The sequence below is a fragment of the Phlebotomus papatasi genome, chromosome 3 (assembly GCF_024763615.1).
Source record: "Phlebotomus papatasi isolate M1 chromosome 3, Ppap_2.1, whole genome shotgun sequence".
In the NCBI taxonomy this organism is placed as follows: Eukaryota; Metazoa; Arthropoda; class Insecta; order Diptera; family Psychodidae; genus Phlebotomus; species Phlebotomus papatasi.
The window spans coordinates 52,337,822-52,364,293 of NC_077224.1; the positions used below are offsets into that span (position 1 = coordinate 52,337,822).

The 26,472-nt window shown below is 34.7% G+C and overlaps 1 protein-coding gene across 2 annotated transcripts; it reads left to right on the plus strand.

Moving 5' to 3' along the window:
* On the plus strand, window positions 1–25,703 carry LOC129807246 (programmed cell death protein 4). 2 transcript variants are annotated; one of them, XM_055856392.1, is made up of 5 exons: window positions 1–256; window positions 336–491; window positions 12,042–13,028; window positions 20,153–20,403; window positions 24,919–25,703. In XM_055856392.1, exons 2-5 carry the CDS (start codon window positions 417–419, stop codon window positions 24,995–24,997), a joined length of 1,392 nt encoding a protein of 463 aa, XP_055712367.1. In that variant the 5' UTR covers window positions 1–256; window positions 336–416; the 3' UTR covers window positions 24,998–25,703. The 2 variants fall into 2 exon arrangements, with proteins under 2 accessions (XP_055712367.1, XP_055712366.1); XM_055856391.1 differs by having other exon boundaries at window positions 27–491.
* The last annotated feature ends 769 nt before the right edge of the window (window positions 25,704–26,472 follow it).

Below are 26,472 nucleotides of genomic sequence, written 5' to 3' on the forward strand. Positions count from 1 at the left end.
GAGACTTCAGTGGTTGTCAGAGAGTACCACATGAGTATGTGTGCGTTGGATGTTTGAATGTGTGAGTGGTGCAGGAATTATTTTGGTCTGTTCGTGTTGATTTGGGCATTCATACAAGGTGATACCTTTGCTAAACACGCAATAAGTGATTCCCGTGAAATTGTTTGTTGATCTGTGGCTCTCTGGCGTTGGTGAGTGGCTGGATATTCCCGTGAGAACATCAGCTCGAGTGATTGTCCGGCGATTGGGTTGAAAGGTGCAGGAAAGCCACTTCCATTGTCTCACCATCTCCTTGGTCTTTCTTCTCCAACACATTCCTTCGCTTTCGCCGACAGCACACACACAGATATCCGGCGAGCGGCCAGTGCGTAAATTGCGTCTTTGAGATCTTTGGGGCACAGAGCGGAGTCTTCCGGATGAGCATGGATAAGATGGCATTGGCAGCAGAACGGAAGATGGACGTGGAGACACTCCATGAGGACATTGACGAGGTAAAATATCCATTTCCCTGGAAAGTTTCTAATATCCACTCACTTTTAATCCCATCTCAAATTTCAAATTTGATAAACTTCGTGCGCATTTTATTGAAGTTTTATAAACAACTTTTGTGTTGTTTAAATGTTTTTTTTTTGATAAGGCCAAATCTCCCAAACAACTGGGAGATGAAGACTAGAGACCTGCATATCCGACCCGCACCCGACCCGACCCGCGGGTACCCGCGAAAATTTGCGGGTCGGGCGGGTTTTATCAATAAAATCTGCGGGTCGGGCGGGTCACGGATAATTATCTCGAAATTTTCGGGTATTGTTTAAAAAATTATCCGACCATTTTTTTTGGGGAAATAATCAAACATAATTGTTATATTATTTTGACAAAGTTTAACAAAACGAACCGACAGAAAACATGCTCTTTTCGAGATTTTCCTCAAATTTTTGAATATCTTTCAAATTCGTGAAAAGAATCACATATAGCATTACATATCCTGTGTACAGAAATATTCTTGCAAAACGAGATAAATTCTCTGGAGATTCTTATAAAGCCATTATGCTTTGAACTTGTTAAAAAATTCTTGATAAAGGTGCGTTATTCGACCCTAAGTATCAATTCGAATTCAATACAATTCATTAGGAACTTCAGTGGCCCTAACTCTTATTTCAAGGAAAATATTGTTGTTAAAAGGATTGCTGTCATACTTTTTGAGGATTTGTGGGAAAAATATGAAAAATCATAGGGAGAATGAAATGATAGAGATAAGATTTGTTTTGGGAAATTATTCCCTGGGTCCTTCTCTAAAAACTAATCTTTGGCACCAAAAACTTACGATGTACCGTTATGAGAAAAGAAAGCAAGTTTCATAAAATAATTCTACAGATTTCTAAAGAACCTCCAACTCAAGATTTCACAGAAACTTAGCGTAATGGACTATAGGGGGAACTGGGGCAGTAGTAAACTAGGGTAGTTGTAAACACTGTGATTTTTTTCATTAATTTTAAGACTCCAGAGGATAAAACCCATAAGCATTCATAGATACCATGGGGATGTATGTCCACAGATGAATTGGTCAATAAAATCCTAATACTTTAAAAACAAAAATCATTTTTCCCGAAAATGTTGATATTTCGATTATTTTGGTCATTTGGATTTCCACCTGGAAATTTAAAACTGTGTAAAATAATCGAAATGTAGCAATACCAGTTCTTTCCTACATCTTTTAGGATTATATTTATGCATTTACTAGAGAAATTGAGATTCACATTATTTCAAAAGAATTAATAACACTGTGCAACAAAATGAAAACTTTTTCCGTGTGATTTCAAATGACCGGTATTTTCGGATTCCTTGGTGTCTCCTGAGTGATAACTCCGAAGAAAGTTATGGTCCATCACGTCCAGTTTCTGAGCTAGATTGAGATGAAAATCTTTAAGAAATTGGTTAGAAATATTTTATGAAATTTGTTTTTCTCTCAAAAATGGTACATCCTGGGATGTTGGCGTCAAAGGATGACTCAAGGATGTGTAGAGGAGGACTCAAGGAAAATTTTCCTGGAACAAACCATATCCCTATCCTCATTTTCCCTGAAGTATTTCAGATTTTCCTCATAAATCCCTAAATATCCTTAAATCCATTAAAAGGATGCATAGGACGACTTGCATCGTTTACAAAAATATTCTCCTGAACATCATAGGATCATAAAACTTTCCATTATCCCCAGAAATTATTCAAGGACTCAAGGAAGATTTTCCTAGAAAAAAACTATATCCCTATTTCTTTTTCCCCTGTGATTTTCTAGTTTTTCCATTTAAATCGCTGAATATCCTTCAAATTCATGAAAAGGATTGTTTGTAAGGACACGACTCCCATATATAAAAATTCTTCTGAAAAAAGGGTAAGGATCTCTGAAGATCTTAGGATGCTAAAATTATCGCTATCTAGAAATTACATACACAAAAAAAAATTTAAAAAAAAATAACATTATACCGCAGAAAATTAATGTTCTTTTTATGCTATAACAATATTTATGAAATATTATGCTGCAGCATATATTTGATCACTATATTTACTCATTTGTAACTTTTATAGCTTTTCTTGGGTTCTTGGTTTATCTGTTCATTTACTCTTTACTCTTAATCTCTCCATTACATTGTACACAATGTGGCCAAATTTAAATCATTGATAAATATTTTATTGCACTGATTTATAACTGCTGTTTGAGAAATATTTTATCATTGCGAATGCACTATACCAATAAGTATGATTAGTGATATTTCTCTTCTTGGAGTTAATTGAAATAAATTATTTCTGCTCTTTTCGTAAATTCCACATAATATTTCATAAATATTGTTATAGCATAAAAAGAACATTAATTTTCTGCGGTATAATGTTAATTTTTTTTTAAATTTTTTTTTGTGTATGTAATTTTTAGATAACGATACTTTTAGTATCCTAAGATCTTCAGAGATCCTTACTCTTTTTTTCAGAAGAATTTTTATATATGGGAGTCGTGTCCTTACAAACAATCCTTTTCATGAATTTGAAGGATATTCAGCGATTTAAATGGAAAAACTAGAAAATCACAGGGGAAAAAGAAATAGGGATATAGTTTTTTTCTAGGAAAATCTTCCTTGAGTCCTTGAATAATTTCTGGGGATAATGGAAAGTTTTATGATCCTATGATGTTCAGGAGAATATTTTTGTAAACGATGCAAGTCGTCCTATGCATCCTTTTAATGGATTTAAGGATATTTAGGGATTTATGAGGAAAATCTGAAATACTTCAGGGAAAATGAGGATAGGGATATGGTTTGTTCCAGGAAAATTTTCCTTGAGTCCTCCTCTACACATCCTTGAGTCATCCTTTGACGCCAACATCCCAGGATGTACCATTTTTGAGAGAAAAACAAATTTCATAAAATATTTCTAACCAATTTCTTAAAGATTTTCATCTTAATCTAGCTCAGAAACTGGACGTGATAGACCATAACTTTCTTCGGAGTTATCACTCAGGAGACACCAAGGAATCCGAAAATATCGGTCATTTGAAATCACATTTTTTGCTGTTGCACAGTGTAATTGGTCAGAAAACAGCATTTGGGGTAGATGTAAACAGGCAATTTCAATTTCACAAAATGAGTAGGTAAAAGAGCGGGAAATTGACCTTCTTGCGAAATATCTATAATTCATAGATTACGAAAAAAAATTGATGGCGCTGTGTTCAATAAAAAGTCACATGATGTCAAAATATGGGGAAACTCCATTGAAAAATGTCTTTGATATGCATGCTTTTAGTTTTTTTGCTATTTTAATTATTCTTTGTAAAAAGTATCGTGATTTTTTGAAAAATATGCAGTCTTTATATATCTCTTAAGTAATTAAAATAATCGAAAGTGGTGCAAAAATAATTTCAAGGGTGGAAAAAAGGGTGTTTACATCCTCCCCAGAAAGTGTTTACTTCTACCCCAGGTATTTTGTGAAAAGAGAAAAATGCACAGTGACAAATTTTATTTTTATGAAAAACTCAATTGTTTTCCAACATCCGCATTACCTTCGATGCATTGCCTATACCCAAGGGTAAAACATTAGCTAAGAAAGATTTTCCAAAAAGTTACGGTGTCCTTGGAAAATCACCTCAAATTCGCATCTATCGAAAATGGTTACATGTGCCCCAGTCTCCCCTAAGTTTCTTATGGAGATATGTTTAAGATCAGAGGGTCAATCCAGGAGGGGAATTCTGTAACGCTCTGGCAATGCCATATGACAAATTGGATTCGAATCTTAGGAGAGCTTTTTCGAAAATGCGATTCTGTAGCCGTGACATTGCCATTTCAGCTCACGTGGCATTGTCAGAAGTCACATATTTGAGATTTCTGGCAATTCAAAAGACAGTGAATTTTGTTAAACAAATCAACCAACACGTGTATTTTCATAAAATCATCAAGTAAAGGGATTTCATTAAAAATTCAATGAATTGCATTTTCGAACTCATATGATATGACAAAAAAAGCTCAAATGACATTGTCAAGTTTCGAACTCACGTGTGACAATGCCATGAAAATTACAGAATTCCCCTACAGGTCTCCAGTTCGATTCCGGGTGGAGACAGGAATTTTTCCTATCTCCACTGAGTGAGAAAAAACTGGATGATTTTTGAATGTCGCTTGCCCTAATTGACGATTTTCTGTACATAAATACAATTAACATTAAACTGAAGTTCGTAAACTTCTCACAAAAAGCATAACTTTATATTGTCAGGAAAAACCAGTTTCTTTATGGGCAACTAGTGTTTCATTCAATCGTCTTTAAAGAGTAAAATTATCGAAATTATTACTCTGATAAGTCGAGCGCACCCTTAGAAAAGATAGACAGTAGAAAATTGGAAACGCTTTTTCTCAAAACCATTTTTCTCAGATTTTCTCCAGCGATCAAGAGAAAAGTAATTAACAGCTAAAGTTTGCTTTAAAAACATTTGAAACGTTTTCTTGAATAATTCTTAATGCATAAAAAATGAATAAAAATATAGACATTCTTAAAAGTACTATTTTATGGACATCTTGATTATTATTCTGAACACTTTGCTTGTAATTTTGGACAGCTGATGTTTCGTAATAGGACGCCCATTCTCTGTCATGTTTTCCATTAATTTCTTTTCATAATACTGCACGAAAAATCATGAAAATCTTCAAATAGTGATTCCTTTAATATACTTTTAAAACTCTACGAAGTCAAAAATTCCATGAAAATTTTGTAGTTATCATCACTAAAAATATTGTATTGGAACTCAAAAAAGTTATAGAATTTTCCGCTGACATTTCCACACTAAAATCTGCTTCAAAGGATAAAGGGTCAATATGCATAAATGATTATCACAAATAATTGGATCTACCTTAAATTGTTTTTTTTTTATAAATTAGCAAATTATTAGTAATGTCTCTTAGGGCAACTTTGAAATAAAGAATTGGATTCCTTTGGAACATTGCATTGTTGGAAAGAAAATTTCATGTGACGTATGCAGATTGCAGAGTCCAAACGCAGAATACCAAACAGAATATTAAATACAAAATGTATTTCTATTGCTGAATTTCCTTTAATTTTTTAAATAAAATTTCTTAAATCTACGTGAAGCACATGAGAAATGATTTTCACTTGCATTATTTTACTCACAAAACATGATAAATAAAACAAAATAATAATTTTTCTTGTCTACCTAAAATTATTTCTTTGTAATGTTCGTATGTAATCATAAAGTAGAAGGTTGTAGGTATCTAGGATAATTTTGTGCAAATATCCAACTATCTGCTATATAGTAAATATTTAAGCTCTCAAGTGACGAATTTTCAAATGAATGCACAATTTTTTAAGCAAAACCCTTCTGGGAATAGAAAAACCACAATTAGGGGAAACTGGGGTACCACCAAACACTGCGATTTTTCAATCGTATATTCGAGTTCAGATCATAAGACCTATAAAAATTTATAGACACTATGGAGGATGCTTGTCCACTGAAGAAATGGTCGAGATAATCCAAGTAGAAATAATAATTAGTGTTTGGTGGTACCCCGGGTTTGATGGTACCCCAGTTTCCCCTACTCATATATAACATATTTCATTAGAGTGAAAATTATCTACTGGTATGGTGAGAAAAATGACTTAAATTTTTAGGCTATTTTGTCTTGTAATCCATAAAGATAAAAAATTGTTTATTATTTTCTTTTTTATAGTTGATTTTCGTTCAGAAAAAAAGCATCTCGTTCTACAAAAGTTAATCTAAGATTTTTATTTTTGTTAAAATGAAATTTTATATTTTACTGAGTAAATTGAATCATTTTACTGTCCAAATAGTCCAAATAATTTGTTAATCGTGTTAATGAAACCAAAATACCGTATTACTTTTTTTCGGGTTAATAAGTAAAAAGACGGGTAAATTTACATTTCTTGCGGGTCGGGTCGGACACGGGTATTAATTTTTGTATTGCGGGTCGGGCCGGGTCTGATAGTACTAAATTTCAACGGGTCGGGTCGGGTACAGATCAAATTCACTGCGGGTGCGGGTTGAAAAAAACCCTAAAACCCGACCCGTGCAGGTCTCTAATGAAGACCAGAGAGAGATTGGCAAGATTGACAGTAGGGGGAGGCTTTGATGTTTCGCACATACGCTACCATCGGACACTTCGAATTTCTCCGGTATTACTTTATAACTTTCACTGATGGCTATATATTTTAGTAGCTAGTCTTAAATCACACCTTTCCTGAAAAAATTGGGAGTCTAATCCTTTTCCCCTAGTTTTAGGAAACAAAAATTAAAAACAGGTCCAAAACTGTAATTTTGCTGTGCAATATTTCATACGATTGTGCAGAATTAATATCACTTTTCTGAAAAACTACTATCACAGAGGGTAGAAGGGTTATTAGGAATCAGATTTAAGTAAAAATCTTTTAGGCTGAACAGGCACTTTTTGTGGGTGGAACAAAATTCACAAACTTGACTCAGATTCATCGATCGCACATAGAAGACATGGCTTCTCTCACATTTTCCAAGAAACTTCATTTTAGATGCGATCCCTCATATTCACATCTATTGTAATCTACCGATTTGATCCACCACTAAAAAGGAAAACTTAAAAATCGTAAAGTTGATAAACAAGAAGTAATTTGACTCAAATAGGTTGCAGTTGAGTAATTATTAAGCAATTTTGGATTTCTTTGATATAAAAATATTTTTCAAGCTTGCACAAACTGAATGTGCAATGAAAGAATCACATCTGCAATAAGCTCATACAGTTTACAACTGCTTTTTGACAATCTTTGACATAACCTCACTATTGTGTTGTTTTGCATGACAAAGAAAAGAAATTGTCCGTAAGAAGATGTTTTGTGAAAATTTTAGCTTGTTCACCTGCTGAAGCTCAATATCTGTGCTAAATCCCGATTCCTGCAGCTGCAGGAACAGAGAAATCTTCAATGATGCGCATTCAAACGTTTTTGTGCATATCCGGCTCCGTGGAGGAATGGTGGAATCTTGTGTGGTCTTCTCGCTTGCTGAGTTTTAGTCAATTTTTAGCTTTAAAAACTTATTGATTCGTGTAAATTTGGTGATATTTGGACTTTTCAAGAAAGTATTCATCAGATTTAACCGTTTCCGGAGTGAAATTCTCGTAGAATCAAGCAAAAAAATGGTTTTTAATGTCAATAAAACATCTCTCAGAAAAGTTCCAAAAAAGTGATATTAAAATGTTTTATTCCTTATAAAAATGGTTTAATCAAGTAGATTAGAGTTCCCTTTAAACAATGATGTGCAACTTTTAGTGTCCGGTGCAAAATTTACGGTGAAAATGGGGTGTTCAATGATGGCGTGAATCGTGTGCGATAATAGAAACTTGATTCATCTATCGGACAAATCGCCATTAAATTTTCATTTTCCTCTGGAGGAAAATCTAAGGATTTCCTGGGATTTTGTTTGGTGGGATTATGAACCTTATAAGTAAGACATTTTTTTGGCATAGTTGGAGAATCCATACGGTTTGCATGGTAGTCAGAAAAAATCACTGAACTTGAACATCATTTTTGTGTGCGAAAGTTCAAAGCCTCCCCCTACATGCTTTTCCATTTTATTCTCTCTCACTTGGTCTCTTGACAATTTAGAACCAAAAATTACCAATCTCTGAGGAAGAAAATCCCGTTTATAATAATAAAACCGGGATTCACAGAGGGATAACGGAGATGAAGAATTAATTATTTAATTAATTAAAACCATCACAAGTCAATTCCTTCAGCTTTTCTGACAAATAAATGTCAGTTCAATACAAATCTAATTGATTACGATAATATAATTAAAAGACCAGAAATATTTTATTGTCTGTCTATCATACATAAAATTACATAGAGGGTAAACCCGACGCAATTATTTATTTATTTTAAAACTTTAGGAAATACTCAATTTAAAGCGTTAATTCACACGAAATTAAATAAAAAATCGCATAAAATATTTTAGGTCCATTATGTCTTCTAATTGGCTAAAGCTTTGAAAAGCTTCTAAGGTCTAGCCAATCACAGAAGGCAAAAGGAATAAAATATTTTACTGTCGTAAATATCATGCTTAATTATATTTAGACACTGTATTTTTTGAATGCAATTAAATATTAAATACCGTTAATTTTTTTAGATTATGTAGCGCTATGGGACTAGTAATTACAAAATTTAATATTCTGCATATGGATGGATAATGCCAAATTAGAGCAAAATGGGGCAATTAGGAATCATTTCTAATTGGGAATTTTGAAATTGTTTTATTAGTGTTTCAAATGGGCAAAGATAAAAAGAAGTCCACGAAAAAGTACAAGCCTTATACGGGCTTCAGACTTAAGGCTTAGCCAAATGGCTTAACTCTTTCCGGACCGCAGTATATGCTGCAAGCCAATTTCATAATTTTTTAATCAAAAATATCTAAGCTCAGGAATTAATTGAGGTCCTACAAAAAAATATCTTACATTTGGACATCCGTATAGTTTGTAATCATTCACAAGAATATGATTTTTATCAGTTCTGAATAATAAAAAAAAAACATCGTTTTTCATAGAATATTCATATGCTGCTTTGGGTACTCAGAGTCCCAAAAGAGACGAAAGAGTTAACTGCTTTAATTTCCTATCAATCATGATTATTTGGGAAAATTTAATTTAGGATTGGATTATTAAAGATAAATAACCTATTAGGCTCTCAAAAAGCAATTAAATTGCAAGCTAATCAGGATTTTGAGACCTACGGGAACTGATTTTAACTAATTTATTAAGTATTTAAAAAAAGTTATCCGGATTAGCTTAGAAGAGATACAAATTGAATTTCGAATAAAAATGAGTTATCGGTTCATAATTGGTAGTGGTGCATATGGCCCTGGCCGCCGCGCGCCCGTGAAGCCTATAATGATGATGGTTCATAATTGGTTTATTACTAGGGGAAAGCGCGCTACTTTCGGACGATTTAAGCTTCGCACAATTCGTTTATTTCAATGTGTTATAAATATATTTTGCCAATTACAATATCATATTTTAATAGCTAGTCCAATGCCTCAAATTTTCAGAAAAATTCTATGGGTGAAATCTATATGAAACATAGATATCAACTTAAATTGTCTGAAGATTGAGTCGTCCGAAGGTAGCGCGCTTTGTCCTACTTCGTAACCAATTGGAACCGATTCAATCTTATCAGAAATTTCAAGACCTTTCTAATGATTCCAAAATGGATTGATTCTGTTGATAAATACGCTCTCTGGAGTCATTTTAACATTTGACCTTGAAAAATCGTTTAGAGCAAATTTAAATGAGTCTTAATAGAACATTTATATTTATATTTTTATAGACACATTGCTTAGCTTAGGGAAATGATTTAAAAAATAAATAAAAATAACGCTATGTATATCTAGGACAAATAAGACCATATGCGGATGAATTCTTAATTTCTATCCCTTTAAAAAAATTAAAATCAGCAAACGCGTAAAAGAGCTTTTAAAACGCTACTTTTGTTAAACATTCATATTATGAGTATATTACAGTGCAAAGCAAATATTGCTATATTAATGATAAAAAAAAAACGGTCAGTGATTAAAAAAACATGTATATCTGATTAAAAAAAATAATAGGAACAAAAAAAATAAAAAATAAAACGGCGCTAAGCAAGAATCGAACTCGAGACCTTTGCGTTATAAACACCGTCCGCTTGCCCGCTGCGCCACTGCTGCATCTGCTGGTTCTAGGACTTTCTTTATCATATACAGTTTTGCATGCAATCATTCTGGTCGCTTTTCTTAAAGGAAAAAAAAATTAGCACTTTTTGAGTATGACACAATCCTTATGATGCCCATCCCCGTCTATGTTCTTAATATGAAGCCAATCAGAATTTGATGACTCGATGACCTCCCTTGTTAGATGACTAGAGATCCGATTCTATTGAACTGATCTAATTCCTTGCCTATGAGAATGTTTAAGTGAGAGTTTAAGAGAGTTTAAGTTTAAGTTTAAATTAGAGACGGCTTAGCGTAATTATTTCTGTTCTTTTTTATTTTGTATTAATTTAATCTTAGTTTAAGTCAGGTTAACTAATTCCAGTCTACCTTTAAATATAAATAGTTTCTCGAGGACTTATGTCCTCTTTAGAGGTCGCTAACAGCCATTGGGCTAAGCGCTCCCTCTCTAAATCGCACTCTACACCCCCGTGCCTTTGCGCAAGACTATTCGAAATAATGATTAAACCACATTTCTATCATTTTCTAATAAGCCGTCTCTCGGCTTAAGCCGTAAGTGTGTCAAGGACTTAATGTCTTTAAATGGCCGACAATTCTGAAGACCTGATGAATTTCATAAAACCAACACTATGGGCGCTGCGTTGTTTCAAATATGTCAGAAAATATGGACAAATTACATTTTTTTTTAATTTAATGAATATAGTAACGTGGGGTAACTGGATCGTTTTCCGAAGAGTGCTACTTAAACGCTTGTTTTTGGACTGATTTTTCCCTGTTTCATTCAAAAATATAATATAAAAAAAATTATCAAAAATATTTAAAAAAAAAAAATAAAATAATGATAATACTGAAATAATTCAGCATGCACTAACTGGGTCGCCTTTTCGCTAATTCACTTTTAACACTAAACCTACCGAATGTTTTTGCTCGTTTTTCGGTCAAATGGCAAACCGTGGTAGGGTAGGATACTCAAAAAATTTGTCTCAGAAAAGAGCAAAAAATTTAAATTTAAACACTGAAAAATATATTACATGCTTATTTTAAGAAATTTATAAAGTTTGATAGCGACATTGTACCGTTTGAATGTGTGTTAATTTAAAACCGGTCAAATTGACCGGTTTTTGGTAGGTTTAGTGTTAATTAAACCTTTGGATTTAAGATGCTTTTTTTCACAAGGAAAAAACAATAAATGTTTTCAATCAACCGTCATTAGCGAAAATATCACTGCTAGAAAATTTTTAGTGAAGAACCCAGCTGGCACAAGATTGAAATGAGTCGATGACACTCACTTATTTAATAGATAAAAATATTATATTTGCTTTTTCTCAAACTTGAATAGTTATATTATGTTACTGTAGTGACTATATTACGGAAATAAAAATAAAAATATTATTTTAAGTGTATTAGTCATAAACGATCCAGATAGCGAAGCGCCCGGATTAGCACACTTGACTATATATCTCAACAATCAGAAATTCTTTTTTTATCGTTTGATAGAGATTTTTTAGATGTATTTTACTTACAAATATTTCGTGTCAGATATATTTATATCACTCAGAGCAAGAATTGGCTATTTTAATAATGACATGGATATTGGATATACGATAGACTCCTTAATGTTTGGACCATTTCATTTGAGACCCAGGTATTTGAGTTTAAACGAAAATCAAGCCAAAATTCAAATAGAGAAAATCTTTAATCGCGAAATCCAAGTGATAGCACAAGAATATCTTATCAAAAAGCCTTGCAAAAAATTTTGCAGAATTATCAGGTAAACCAATAGATTTTTAACAATATTTTGCAATGGTAGGACGGCGTGAGCGATGATGAGACGCCGAGAAGGGTTGCCGTAGGCAAGGATGAGCTAATGAAGAAACCCGCAGGAGACGGGGAGCGCGTAAAACGAAAGGCAAAGCGCTTAGTGAAGCACAATAGTGGTGAGCGGGCGCCCACGAATACCATGGATTTCGTGGTGCCGCATCGCCGATGGAAGAACAGCCGGCGTTCACGCAACGGCTACGGCCGGGGGCTGCCGAAGAAGGGCGGTGCCGGGGGGAAGGGTGTTTGGGGCCTTCCGGGTTCTGAGATCCTCGAGGAGGACTTTGAGGACCACAATGATCCCAACTATGACAGTGACGACAAGAACATTGAGCTGAAGGAAGTGATTCCGGATATCACGCCAGAGGAGTACTTCAAGCGTGTTGAACCCATTTTCCTGGAGTACTACGAACATGGGGACACACTGGAAGTGGCCCAGAGCCTCTATGAGGAGACCACGGAAGTACTGAGGCCCCTGGTCACGTCCATAGCCATTGAGATTGCCATGGATCACAAGCAGAGTCATCGTGAGATGACTTCTGTTCTCATATCCGATCTCTACGGCCGGGTGGTTTCCGGTCGAGACATTTCCCGTGGCTTTGACATGGTCCTCAAGAATTTGCCCGATCTCATCCTCGATACTCCCGAGGCACCGACGATTTTGGGCAATTTCATTGCTCGTGCCGTGGCCGATGACTGCGTCCCACCGCGCTACGTCACGAATCCCGAAGTTGAGGAGCTCAATGAGCACGCCATTGTAGCCCTCAAGCGTGCAGACACGCTGCTGAACATGAAAAAGGGATGGGCCCATTTGGACAATGTCTGGGGCATGGGAGGGCCACTGCGCCCCGTGAAGATCATCACGAAGCAGATGACGCTCCTACTGCAGGAGTATCTGTCCTCGAGGGATATCAAGGAAGCCCATAGGTGTCTCCTTTCTCTCGAGGTTCCCCACTTCCATCATGAACTCGTCTATGAGGTAAGTCAGTTTATCTTTTACCACGAATAAAATATCTAATTTAATTTAGCTTATAAAAAATCAATCAAAGGAGCGATAACGGCGACACGGAATGCTCGAAACCTTCCTTACGGTTTTTAGCGGTTCATATCCGTTTGAAACCAGTTTAAACTTGTCTAGGATTCCAAGACCTTTCAAATAAATCTAAATTTGTCCCAATCTGTTTAAAAACACGCACTGTAGAGCTGTTTAACCTTGAAAACCGTTATTTGGAATAATTCAAGGTCAATTCCAAGTTTTGAGAAAAATCTACCTGCATAACTTCCAAAAACGTATTCGAAAAATCCCCAAAAAACATGTTTTAAATGTGAAGGGAAAAATTAAAACTTATGGGGGGGGTCCCCTAAAGGTCCAAAGTCGCTATCTCCAACCATTTGCCCTCAAGGTCGTAACAAGCAGACGATAAAATCAAACCAAAAGATTCCTCGAAGCAATTTTCTTAATGCATTTTTTTTATTTATCAAAATAAATTCTAAAAAATAAATTACAATTGTCGATGGGGAATATCAACTTCCTCGTTATTTTCATCGCGAATTTTTGTGTAAATTGGCCGTAAATTGTATCTCCTTGTCATCCTCTGTCTCCAAAACATTAATTTAGTGCATACAGGACAAGTAGCTAAGCATCCATCGAACCGACGTTGTCTCATGTACCTTGAGATGCATCTGCGGCAGAAGTCATCTCCGCAAGCTAAACGCCACGGACGTATCTTGGGCCCCATGCAAATAACGCAATCCCTCGTGATATCTGTGATTTTTTTTCAATTAGATCGATCTTACATTAACTGCAAAAGTAAAATAGTTTCTCAAAGACTTACCATGCCTTCGACGAGATCTACGAAGATTTTGGGACGCTGTAGAATCCATCAAAAGATCAAATTTTACCAATCGGTTCAGTAGAAAATAAAGTTGCAAAATTCAGCGTTGACTACTAGATTTCTACGTCAGTAAATGTTGCCTACTATAAATCCTCAAAAATAATTACCTTAAAATAATAAAGGTAATTAAAAAGAGGTGGCAAAACGTCCCAGACTTTGCAAAGTGCTCAAACTCGTGACACAAAACGTACTCGTACTCTTAAAACAAAATAGTTTTAAGAGTAATAAAATTAATTTTCGGTCAAATATTACTTATCGGTTCCGATTAAACCGGTAAGTTTGACCGATTTGAACCGATTTATAAATCACTCAAAATATTTCCCAAAATACACCTCAGGGGGTAATTTTATTGAATTTGCATAAAAATTAGTTATCGGTTTTGAACTGGTTCATTACAAGTTCAAAACCGATTGAAATCGGTTCAAGTGTGTCGGAAATTCCAAGATCTTTCCAACGAATTCAAAAAACATGACCCCATTCGATTGATAAATGCCCTCTTTAGAGCCTTTTAGCTGAGACTCTTTACATACATTCTCAGTTTTTGTGGTCAGCTTCATCCGATTTAATCGAAAGTCCGATTAATCGAAAAAATAGCTTTTCGAAATTTCTATTTCGAATATTTCGAAAACTAGACGATTCATTTTCTTTAAATTTTTGTATGTTGTAGCTGAGGTCGAGACCTTTCCAACGGTGGGTCGCACTCTTCCCTCGATGTTCCCTGACCCGAGCTATAATCAAAAATATCTTGACCGGACCATATTTTCGGTGTTTATGAAGCGATTTTGATGAAATTTTAGTATATATTGTATTTGAGATCGAGATCTTTCTAACGATGGATTCCATCCGTCCCTACTCCAAACCATTGTACCCCGATCCTTACTATATCGAATTGGACCGAACTCTATATGAAGTCCTTACTTTTAGTAAAAAAAATATATAAATCCCATTTTCGGATATTTCTTCCGACTTTGGCACATCTAAAAATTAAATTAGTCTCGACTGGCATAACTTCTATAAAATTCCCTTTACTCTAATCAAGATTTCTCTCTTACCTTTTTCTGATGATCAGAGAACTGTGATTCAAACACACGATAAAAAACTTTTCTTGGTGTAGAAGCAATAAAACCCGCCATAAGTAACTAAGCCTCTGCTTTGACAAAATTACTGCTCTTTCGAGACAATAGTCTTCTTTCCAAGACCAAAACCGCTGAGAGTGGTGAACACGACTGTCAAGCGATTAGTAACGAATAGGTATGCGAGTAGAAAAGGGAGAACTCTCTTTCTGCTTAGCGGACCATCGTGGAGTGCAAACGGTTTTAGGTATAGGTCCTCGAAGACAGGGGCACACCCCAGTTTTTGTTCATAAGCCGATCCAATTTCCCAATTTAAAAAAAAATTGTTAATTCGCGTTGCCCCCGCATTACTTAAGTACCCACTTACGTCGCTTTAAGAGACAAGGCTTCCTGCACAACACCTCGCTATTCCACACGATCCAAAGCCAGCGTCCGCCAGCGTCACAGCACCGCCGCATTGGATTACTTTAAGTTTAATTCTTTAACCCTTTAAGGACGAGAAGGTCAAAAATTGAGGGTCAGAAAAAATCATTTTTTCTAACTTTTTAGAGCAAAATAAAACTTTAGAAGGCCGTAGGAAAAGTTTCATTTTTGGGTCACCGGTGACCCTATCGTCCTTAAAGGGTTAAAGTCAATCAACTCGTAAACTATAAGATATAAAAGCCTTTGTAAAAGCCACGAGCTTCCTGGAGGATTCTCGAATTATTAATTTGGCATCCAGTTTCCTGAAGGTTTTCCGTGTTTTCCGAAGATTTCCCACTTTTAATTTCCTAGATTCATGAGGGTTCCTCAGTTTCCCACAAGATAACTAGATTACCAAGGGTTGTTACTATTTTTATGAGTTCCTAAGGTTTGTTCAAGATTTTCCAAATTTTCTGATGGTTCCTAACCCTAAAAATGTCTCAGGTTGTGCTTTCCTGAACTGTTCTGTTATCAATTTAAATCTTTAAATTCGATTAAGATCGTAAAGATGTCCCAAACTTCCCGAAGAATTCCTGAATTACTTAAAAATATTCTCCGAATTACCGAAGATTTCTGATTTTGTTTCCTGTTAATTTTCCAACAGTTGCGTTGATTCACTGAGAAAAAACAAAGGGTGCGATTAACATTTTTTCCTCAGAAATTTAACACTTTAGGTGTAAAAATATATCAACATTTTTAATGTTAATTTTACACCTTTTTAAGGGTAAAATTAACATGAAAAGGGGTAAGTTTAACCCCTAATACTCCTAAAAAGGATAATATTTACACCGCTTTTGGATCAATACTGCAGGGTAAAATTAACATTTCCGGAATGTTATTTTAACTTTTTCGGATTTCTCTCAGTGTTTCCAGGATACCAATAGTTCTTAGCATTTCTATCGGATCCCTAGCTTTGTTAACTCTTTCGTCTCTTTTGGGACTCTGAGTACCCAAAGCAGCATATGAATATTCAGTGAAAAACAGTGTTTTTTAATTATTCAGAACCGAGAAAAATTCAATTCTTTTGGATGATTACAAACTATAAGGATGTCCAAATGTAAGATATTTTTTGTAGGACCTCAATTAATTCCTGAGCTTAGATATTTTTGATTAAAAATTGTGAAACTGGCTTGCAGCATATGCTGCGGTCCGGAAAGAGGTAAAGATTCATCAGAATTCACAACGGTCCTAAGTTATCTCAGGAGCTCCTAATATTTCTGGAATTTATGAGAATTTACCGAATTACTAGTTTTTGAGAACTGTATTTGGGAATTCTGAATAGACATATCGTGCTTATACGGTAATGACATTGAAATATTACTAGCAGAAGTTTTTCAAGGCCGAAAGTTAAAAAAGCTCTAGAGAGTTTATTTTTCGACCGATTGCAGCAAGTTTGGATCCGTTGGAAAGGTCTTGGAATTTCTGAGTTGTCTGAACTGGTTTTCATTGATTTTGAAACCATAATTTACTTCTATAAGAAATTCTAATTGTATTAGGGTCTATCGGGAATCGGAATAATTTTGAACGGAATCTAAATGTGTACTTTAAGATTTCCTCACTGTTTCAATTAGCAAAGACAAAAAGAAGACCACAAAGAAGTACAAAAGCCTCCCTACATTCAGAAGAAGTTCTTCGTGGTCTTTTTCCTTGTGCCTATCCACTGAGAAAAAAATAGGGTGCGATTAACATTTTTTCCTCAGAAATTTAACACTTTAGGTGTAAAAATATATCAACATTTTTTCATGTTAATTTTACACCTTTTGATGGTAAAATCAACATGAAGAAAGGGTAACTTTAACCCCCAATACACCTAAAAAGGGTAATATTTACACCGTTTTTGGATCATTACTGCAGGGTAAAATAAACATTTCCGGAATGTTGGGCTCTATTCTGCGAATAAAGATAAAGATAAAGTTTCAAAATAAAGATTTTAAAAATTTCAAGATTTGGTATTCTGCGATCTTGGATAAAAATCCCAAGAAATGCAAATAAAGATTTCAATATCCAAAGTGTCATCGTCGCTCTGTCATTTGCGACTTTGGTCAACGTGCCGATTGTGCTGTAAGTAACAGATGCTCCTATTCTAGTGAATTTATAGACTGTGGGCTGTGATATAATCTTCTTTTGAAACTGAGATGCACGAAGAAAACAATCCGAATGGTATGTATTGCATAATTGATGACTTCAAGAGAATTTGCGAACAAGTAGAAAATAACCTCACTTTGCACATACTTATTCGTCAGTTGTTCGAGATACAAATCCTGGAACAAAAAGAGCTCGAAAGGGATTAAACACCAAAAAGTCTCAGAGGGAATGTTTTGGGAATTTCGCTATAAAGAACCCTAGTGTTTGGGATTCCCTTGCCTCAGGGTACGATGCATCATGGGACGAACTAAATAAGATGCTGAATGATTTGGGACCTCCTCAGAAAGTCAAAGACGATTGGATCAAGGTAACGAAATCCTGACCTCCACGCAAATGTATAATTAATTTTAATGCAAGTGTGCGGTTTGCATAGAATTTCAGAGATTGGATATAGTTGAAGCACAAGGAGAGGTCAGGCTGCAAAAGAATTTTGAGTAACTTGGAGCAGAAAGCATTGGCTGCTTTCGGGAATATATCTTACGAAGGTGATAGCACTATTAAGGCACGGGGGATACCTTCAACTTCAAGTCACTCCCAGTTGACACCATCAGCTTCTGGATCATTTTCGCCACCATGTAATGGGTTTCCGGAAGATCTTATCGAGGAACTTCCAGACCCTCAAACTATTGCAGATGAAATTCCCAGGAACAGTGATGATCAAGGAGGTGTTGGAAGACGCAGACCGCAAAAGAAACAAACTTTGGATGTGCTCATGATCATCGAACTGAACACCTCTCAATTTCATGTAATTATAAAGTGTGAAACAAGAGTTAATAATTTTTCCAGCTGTTGTAGGATAATAGTGTAGAGTTCTGTGTTTTAGAAGACATCTAAATTTCGACTTCAAAATGCCGAATGCGCGTTCAATTACTTTCCTTCCTAGATTATGAAGTCTATTAAATTTGTGTTGAGCTCGTGTAGTAGGATCAGCATATGGCGTGAAAATAAATGGCTCGAGAGGGTATCCTCTGTCAGCTAAAAGGATAAATTCTTGACTATTTAATAGATGATTTCGAACAGGCGATTTACTCCAAAGTCCACTATCGTGAGTTGAGCCAGTAATGAAGCATTAACCCACGTAAATAACAGATTTGAATCGCATATAGCCTCGACATTTATGCTGGTATAATGTTTCCTGTTTCTATACAGTCTGGCGGGACGAACAGGATCATTTTGTGGCGGAGCAACAATAGCGATGTGTGTACAGTCGATGGAGCCTATAATATTATTCAAATCAAATTGTTCCTGGAATCCCGCAGAGATAGATCTTTTTTCGTCCTGGGATGTTGGAAATTTAATAAATTGATCTGCCAAGTGGTCATCAATGAGTCCAGAAATATATGAGATGCACCGAGAAACTGTAGCCTGACTCATGTTGCACATATTATTCCTACCGACTGAGACTTGGTAGGACCCTTTGCCATAAAAATGTAAAGTGGACAAAACCTTAAGATGAAATGGAATTACTTCTGATTCGAAATTATTCGATGAATCCCAAGATTTTAGCTGGTCAATTAAATCCAATGCCAAATTTGGAGTCAGAACAAATATTTGACGAAATGTATTCTCAGGCAATTCAAAGGGGTTCGATGCATCCCGTAATGCGCGAAATTGAATTCTGTTCAATTGACTGAAATATGAAAAATATAAAAAAATATTTGTCTCCGTTTAAAATTAATTTGTAAGTACTCGATCTTACTTTTCATCCAGGCGTCGTCGCAATTCACACAATTCTCTAATAATAAACAAAATAAGGACGTCTTCCATTGAAGGTTTTACTTTACACACTCTATCAACACGCAAATAAAGATTTCAAAGCACCTCGAGAACACCTTTGAAATCTTGAGAAAAAATAAAGACTTTTGAGGTTAGAATCGTCTTGAAATCTTTGCTTGCAGAATACCAAATCTTGAAATATTTTTATCCAAGCGAAAAATAAAGATATTTGACAGCTTTATTTTGAAATCTTGTTTGTAGAATACCAAATCTTTATTTTTCCCTTTATTTCTTTATTTTTATCTTTATCTTTATCCGCAGAATAGAGCCCGTTATTTTAACTTTTTCGGATTTCTTCAGTGTCTGAAACAGTGAAGAAATCTTTAAGTTCAAATTTAGATTCTGTTGCGAACAGCCCCATTGTACCCATTTTAAGCCATTTTGGACGACTTTTAGATTGATTTTATAAATTATCTCTCATCGATTTTGACCTGGGTATGAATTCTGAGATCCGTGAGTTACTCACATGAGAAAATCACGGCTCTGGGATCACCTTTAGTAAGCATTTTGTGAAGGTTTCGTAAAAAGTATACTGTGCTTACTTAGATGCTGTAAAGAGTTTTACATGACACTTTACATGAAAACTTAACGAAACTCTTACAAAAGACGATTTAAAAGCCGTGAGTTTCTCACGTAAAAAAATCACGCATCTCAAAATTCATACCGTGGTAATAAGCATTAAAAGCATAGCGAAAAAAAATCTTTGAAGAATATTCTGTTTCTGAATTTTATCCTGCAATTTCCAATTGCAGGCAGCCGTTATGGCCCTGGAGTCCATCAATCAATCAACTGAGGAGGCTCTGTGTGCCCTCCTGAAGAGCCTGGACAATGCGTGCATTGTCTCTCCATTGATGATGGAGCAGGGATTTCAACGTGTCTTCGACGACATGACAGACATTGTTATAGATGTGCCATTGGCATACATCATGCTCGATCGCTTCATCGAGCGATGCAGCCGTGCCGGTTTCTTGTCTGATAAGACTATCAGGAATATGCCGTCCAGGTAAGACTTTTTTTTTCTTCAATCATTGTAAACATTCGCTAAAGCGATAACAAAAAAACCATCACAGAGACTCGCCTTCTTTTAACACATTTCACCGCACAAAAATACTCGTAAAACTCAAAAAATCGTGATAGAAGCCCATCTTTCAACTAAGTATCGACACTTTTAGTTGAGGAACTTTTTCTTGCGTCAAGTTTGATTGAATTGGCACTGGAAGAAATTAATGAGATGAATCACGGAAAGTACACAACAAATAGAGCTGTTTTTTTGTTGTTGTATCTGACCTTGACTCCATAAAATTCGGCTACGAACTTCACAAGAATATTATTCAAGACAAATGAAGAAAAAAATAGTTGCCGGAAATCCTGTAATTTCGCTGACTTTACCTCAAGCGAAAAAAAATCAATAAAACAAACAATTAATTGTTCTGCAAAGATCCAAAAACAAAAATGCCCTTTCTAAGTTCATTTCTTTTTTAATTAATTTCCTTAAGTGGCTTTAATAAAAATGAATAGTCATTTTAATAAATTCAATGTTTAATCATTTTATTATCATTTCATTATTTTACAAATAACAAAACTGTTCAATAAAATTTGTAAAGATAAATAGCAAATTTTGTATTTTACCAGAAATTCCGTGAAGTTGATCTTATCAACTTAAAATCATCGTTAAATTTCGTGGAATATAAATCGTCAACAAAAAAGGTCTAATTGCCACTTGGCGATTGAAGTTTGTTGAAACATTTGAATTTTTCAACATCTGTCAAATTAATCCGATGTTGAGTGACATCGCGACTATCGGACTAATGCATTAAGTACTTATTAAGCACTTAGTAAGTACTTAATTCATGCAAATGCAAAGCCTTAATTTTAAGTATTTTCTGAAGAACATTTATTTATTTAAAAATTATTCTTTTTTATTAGGGGTTCATCTGGAAGATGATTGCCCCGTTAATTTTTTTTTTTTTGACAAACCGAGTATAATGGCAAGGAGTCTCAAGCTTTGCCAAAAAAGTCCCCCAAAAATAATTTTAATCTTAAGAATAATAGAATTGATTTTCGGGCAAAAATTACTTATCGGTTCATAACTGGTTCATTACCGGTTCACAACAGATTTGAACAGATTTATAAAGCACTCAAAACATTACCCAAAATATTTTAGGAGCAATATAATTTTTATCCGAAATTCAATTATATTGTTGCAAAAGTATTTTGGGCAACGTTTTGAGTGATTTATAAATCGGTTCAAATGGGTTGCGAACCGGTAAATGATTTTAATCGGTTCAGTCTTGTCGGGAATTCCAAGACTTTTCCAACGAGCCCAAACTTGGCCACTCCAAAACCCACTATGGCACCGATCGGACTCAAATTTTAGTATGTTATAACTGGGCCTTAGAGTTTTCGATTAATACCAAACTTATTGTCCCATTACCCTCCTGACCCGAACTATACCTAAGGGTCCAAAAAAAATTTCTTAAAATGGCCATAACTCCGGTTATAAATTGTCAGAATTTAAAAAGTGAGAGCGTTTTGGAAAGCTCGCGAGAAATGCCACTTTCCCTTCTGACATCGCAAGTTCATAAAACTACCGCTAGGGGCGCTATTTAAAAAAAATCAGTTTTTTAAGTTAAATAACTCAAAAACTCCATTGAGCATCGGGCTGCAATTTTGGTATGTTGTAGCCGCAGATTATACCTATCAAACAAGAAAATACTTAAGTCAAAGTTCGAATATTGACAGGCCTTTGGGTTTTTCGATGAGCACTTTAAAAATGGAAGTTCAAAAAGTCACAACAGGTGGCGCTGCGATAGCGTCATAATTCATCAAAATTGAAACTCATTTTTCTCAAAAACGGCATTGTGCAAGTTAATCAAATTTTAGAATATTGTAGACTAGTCCAGGATGTTTCCAAAGTGGGGCGTAAGTGCGCTGTAATAATAGAACCGGAGATATAAGGGGTCGAAATTCACGAAATTCAAAAAAATCATATCTCCTGTTCTATTCGACCGATTTTGATGAGTGAGAGCTTAGACGAAAGATCTCGCCAAATGCTACAACTTTCTAGAGCATTTGAACTTCGTAGGACCAACACCAGGGGCGCCACAGTCGAAAAACCAATTTCAATATCACATAACCTCAATTATCTCGACTGTCGCTGAACCGATTTTGATGATTACTTCGACATATCCGGCCGGCTATCTACTATGTACAAACTCAGTATATACTGAGTATAATACTTAGTACGAAACTAGTATGCCCATATAAAATACATAGTAGATTTTGTATGAAATGTCCCAAATACTCATCAGTGTGCGTGAGTCGACATTTATACTGAGTATATACTGAGTACATTTACTTTGTATTTACTTGATTTTCCTCATTAATTTTCAATAAATTTTCCTTGTATTTTTCTACTATTTATACTACGTATATTTCGTGTATTGGTACTGAGTCGGTACCTAGTATTTTTCGGTTATTTATACTAAGTAAAAAGAATATTTTTATTTTCTATAAACATTTATTATCTGAACATTTTTTAAATACAATGTGGCTAGGCACATATTATGGATGGATAGTTGGTAAAAATTTTCGTGTCCCACAGCAGTGCAAACAAAGCGAATAAAAGTGAACTCTGGAATAATGCGATTTGATGTTCAGTAATTAAGTACGGGATTTGCGAGACTTTCAGTCTCTAGAAAAGCGTCGAGGAGGAGAGATAGGACATCTTTGAGATTATAGGTGAATTCCCCATACTAGGATAAGCTTTAAAATATATTTGAGGCTGAAAGAATCGATATGGTTTTGTTCTCGATTATGTCTAAAAAATATGTTTCTGAAGAAAAATAAAAGGCGTGACCAAAGAACTAAATCATCCATTCTCTCCAGTCTGACGTATTAGTGATTATCCTAGCGGACATTTCACTCATAGATTCCAAAGATAGACGTCGAATTGTAGAGAACATTTATGTCTATATTTCATCCATACATCATTTTTTGATCAGACAATGCGATCTGTCCGATTTTGTCGTTTAAGTGTGAAAAAATTGATTTTTCCCATAATAACGCTTTGAAATCACTCAGATGCCAATTTGACTGCTTCTACTCCACCAAGACACTTAAAATAGGGGTTTAAATGGAAAGTCTCACAAAATACAACAATTCTTTGATATAGTTGAAGTTCATCAAATGAACATTTGGGGCGCTCTGGTCGAAAAACGAGTTCAGAAACAAACATCCTCGTTTATCTCAGCTTCTGATTAATCGATGAGATCAAGTTCTACGGCAAAATTATAGAGAATATTCTGGTCTACATTTCACCCATTTATCACTTTTCTGTCAGTCCATCCAAATCTTTGATATTTTGGTTTAACTCTTTCCGGACCACAACATATCCAGCGAACGAATTTCAGTAAAACTCACTTTATTGTAAGTCTTAGTGGTTCTCAAATATGATACTTTTGTAGAGAAAAAAATTTCTCCGCCTCTGGGAAATTGGAAAACTCGTGGGTACTCTCGTCCCCAAAAGAACTAAAAGGAGACAAACTTAAATTTTCCAAAAGCCAATAATATCAATTTTGTGAATTATTTTTTCGTGTCAAATGACTCCTTTACAATGTTGATCACTAAAACAAGAAGAATAATTGACCAGTATCTTGTGAGATGCCCAGGAAGTGCTAAAAAGGACACCCAGCTCCTGCTTGCCAACAGATTCCTCAAAATATTTCACACAATAACACTTTAAAACACATATCCCTCAACACGATGTTATTGAAGACACATTAAGCTTTCTCTAGAGCCAAAAAAACACTTCCTGGACAATCAGAATTCATCAAAATCTGGAAGAATAGGAAAAACTTCCCTGAAAGCAATCTCCCGCACTGCTAAATGTCAAAATTATCGGCCATATTGGCAAAAATGTCGCTCCCGCTTGGAATTTTGTTACAAGCGTTTACAAGTTACAAGTTTGGGGACAAGAGTACCCATAAAGTTTGAACAAGTTTTTTGAAAATTTAAGAAAAAAATATTTTTCGAATTTATGCAATCTGTAATTGTTAGTTATCATACTTATTGGCCCCGAGAGGTTTTTCCTTATTCTGGTCTAGAAATATCAAAAAAGTCACAATATGTGCAAGGAAGCAGAAAATCCAAAATTCACGATTTTTGACCAAGAATATCTTAGCTCAGGAGTTAATTGGGATCCTGCAAAAAATATCCTAGATTTGGACATCCTTATAGTTTGTAATCATCCACAAGAATCGGATTTTTACCGATTTTAAATAGTCCAAAAAAATTGTTGTTTCCATGGGTACCCAGAGTCCCAAAGGAGACGAAAGAGTTAAATACAAAATTTGTATAATTTCACGAATTTGATTGAAGATAACTGAATGGCGTCTCCCAACATCAGCTCTAAATCGAATTTGCATGCATTTCGAGTTACCTTACGTTATTAATCTCACCTACAATAAGCTGATCTAGGCTTATCACTAGCTTTAATAATTTTGTTAATTATTTTCAGAGGACGCAAGCGTTTCGTGTCAGAAGGCGATGGAGGCCAATTCAAGCCTCCGACTCAATCGTTTACTCGTGACAACTGAAACGTAGATTGACTCAGAGAAAGGAGCTAAAAGGATGGTTTTTCTATACTCGGAAAATGACGGATGGCTAAATACAAAATGGATTAAGTACTTGCTACCTGAAAAAAAAACACAACACGTTGATGAATGACCCCCAGTTAATACAATACATACTTTTTTCTTATATTAAAATGAAAAAAAAAAAACAATTACGATTAAGTATCAAACCCTAACAAGATTTTCCATTCTCTCTTTTCTTTCCTCTTTATACATTTTTTTTTATTAAGTGAACTACCTAAATATGCCATTAAAAAAGAACATTTACTTTGCATTATACAAAAAATACAAACAATGAAATATTCAAAAAGCTTCTAAAGATTTCCGAATTTTCATTTATATTATTTTATAATCTACTTAAATAGTTTTATATATTTTTTTCTTATGCTTCTTGGATATTTGTTTCCTTATAGTGCTGTAAGTGACAAAATGTAAATGAAAAACTGCATTTGATTTATAAAATATTTTTCCGTTGAAGTTTATCATTGAAATTACTCCTTTAATAGAAATTCATTAAACATCTCTTTGGATTGCATTTCATGAATAAGAGATGTTAATTATTTTTTTGGAAGTAAAAGAAGTTTAAAAAAAATTGACCGCAAACAATGAAGAGATAAAAAAAAATCTATACAATTTCTAAAAAAGAGAAATAAAGTGTTGAGTAGATAAAGATGGTATCTTTTGGTGGGTGGCGGACGCAAAAAGTCTTCCGCGCAAGGTAAAATTGATCACAACAACAACTGATGACGTGCGATTTAAAGTGGGATTGCGTAGTCAAGGGGCTGCCCAGTGCTCATTTTCCAGGTGAGTTTATTGAAATTTTATTGATAAAAAACATTTAATTGCCGTGCAATTTGTAGTTTTTTTCTTTCATTTGATATCGGTCAAACAACAGGAAACTCATAATTTTCCGCTTTTGATTATAGTCGAATTTATAAAAACAACATGTGAAAGTTTATTTACCAATAGTGGAAAATTTCTCACTAGAATAATATTCAACCACTGAGAAAAAAAGAGGGTGCGATTAACTTTTTTCCCTCATATCTTTAACACTTTTTAGGTGTAAAAATATATCAACATTTTTTTATGTCAATTTTACACCTTTTTAAGGGTAAAATTAACATGAAAAAGGTTGACTTTAACCCCTAATACACCTAAAAAGCATAATATTTACACCGATTTCGCATCAATACTGCAGGGTAATATTAATATTTCCGGAATGTTATTTTAACTTTTTCGGATTTCTCTCAGTGCCTCGCCTCGAGTATCAATTTATAATATTTGCAAATGTTATTTACACTGAGTGAGAGAAATCCGAAAAAGTTGAAATAACATTCCGGAAATGTTAATTTTACCCTGCAGCATTGATCGAAAAACGGTGTAAATATTACCCTTTTTGGGTGTATTATGGGTTAAAGTTATCCTTCTTTCATGTTGAT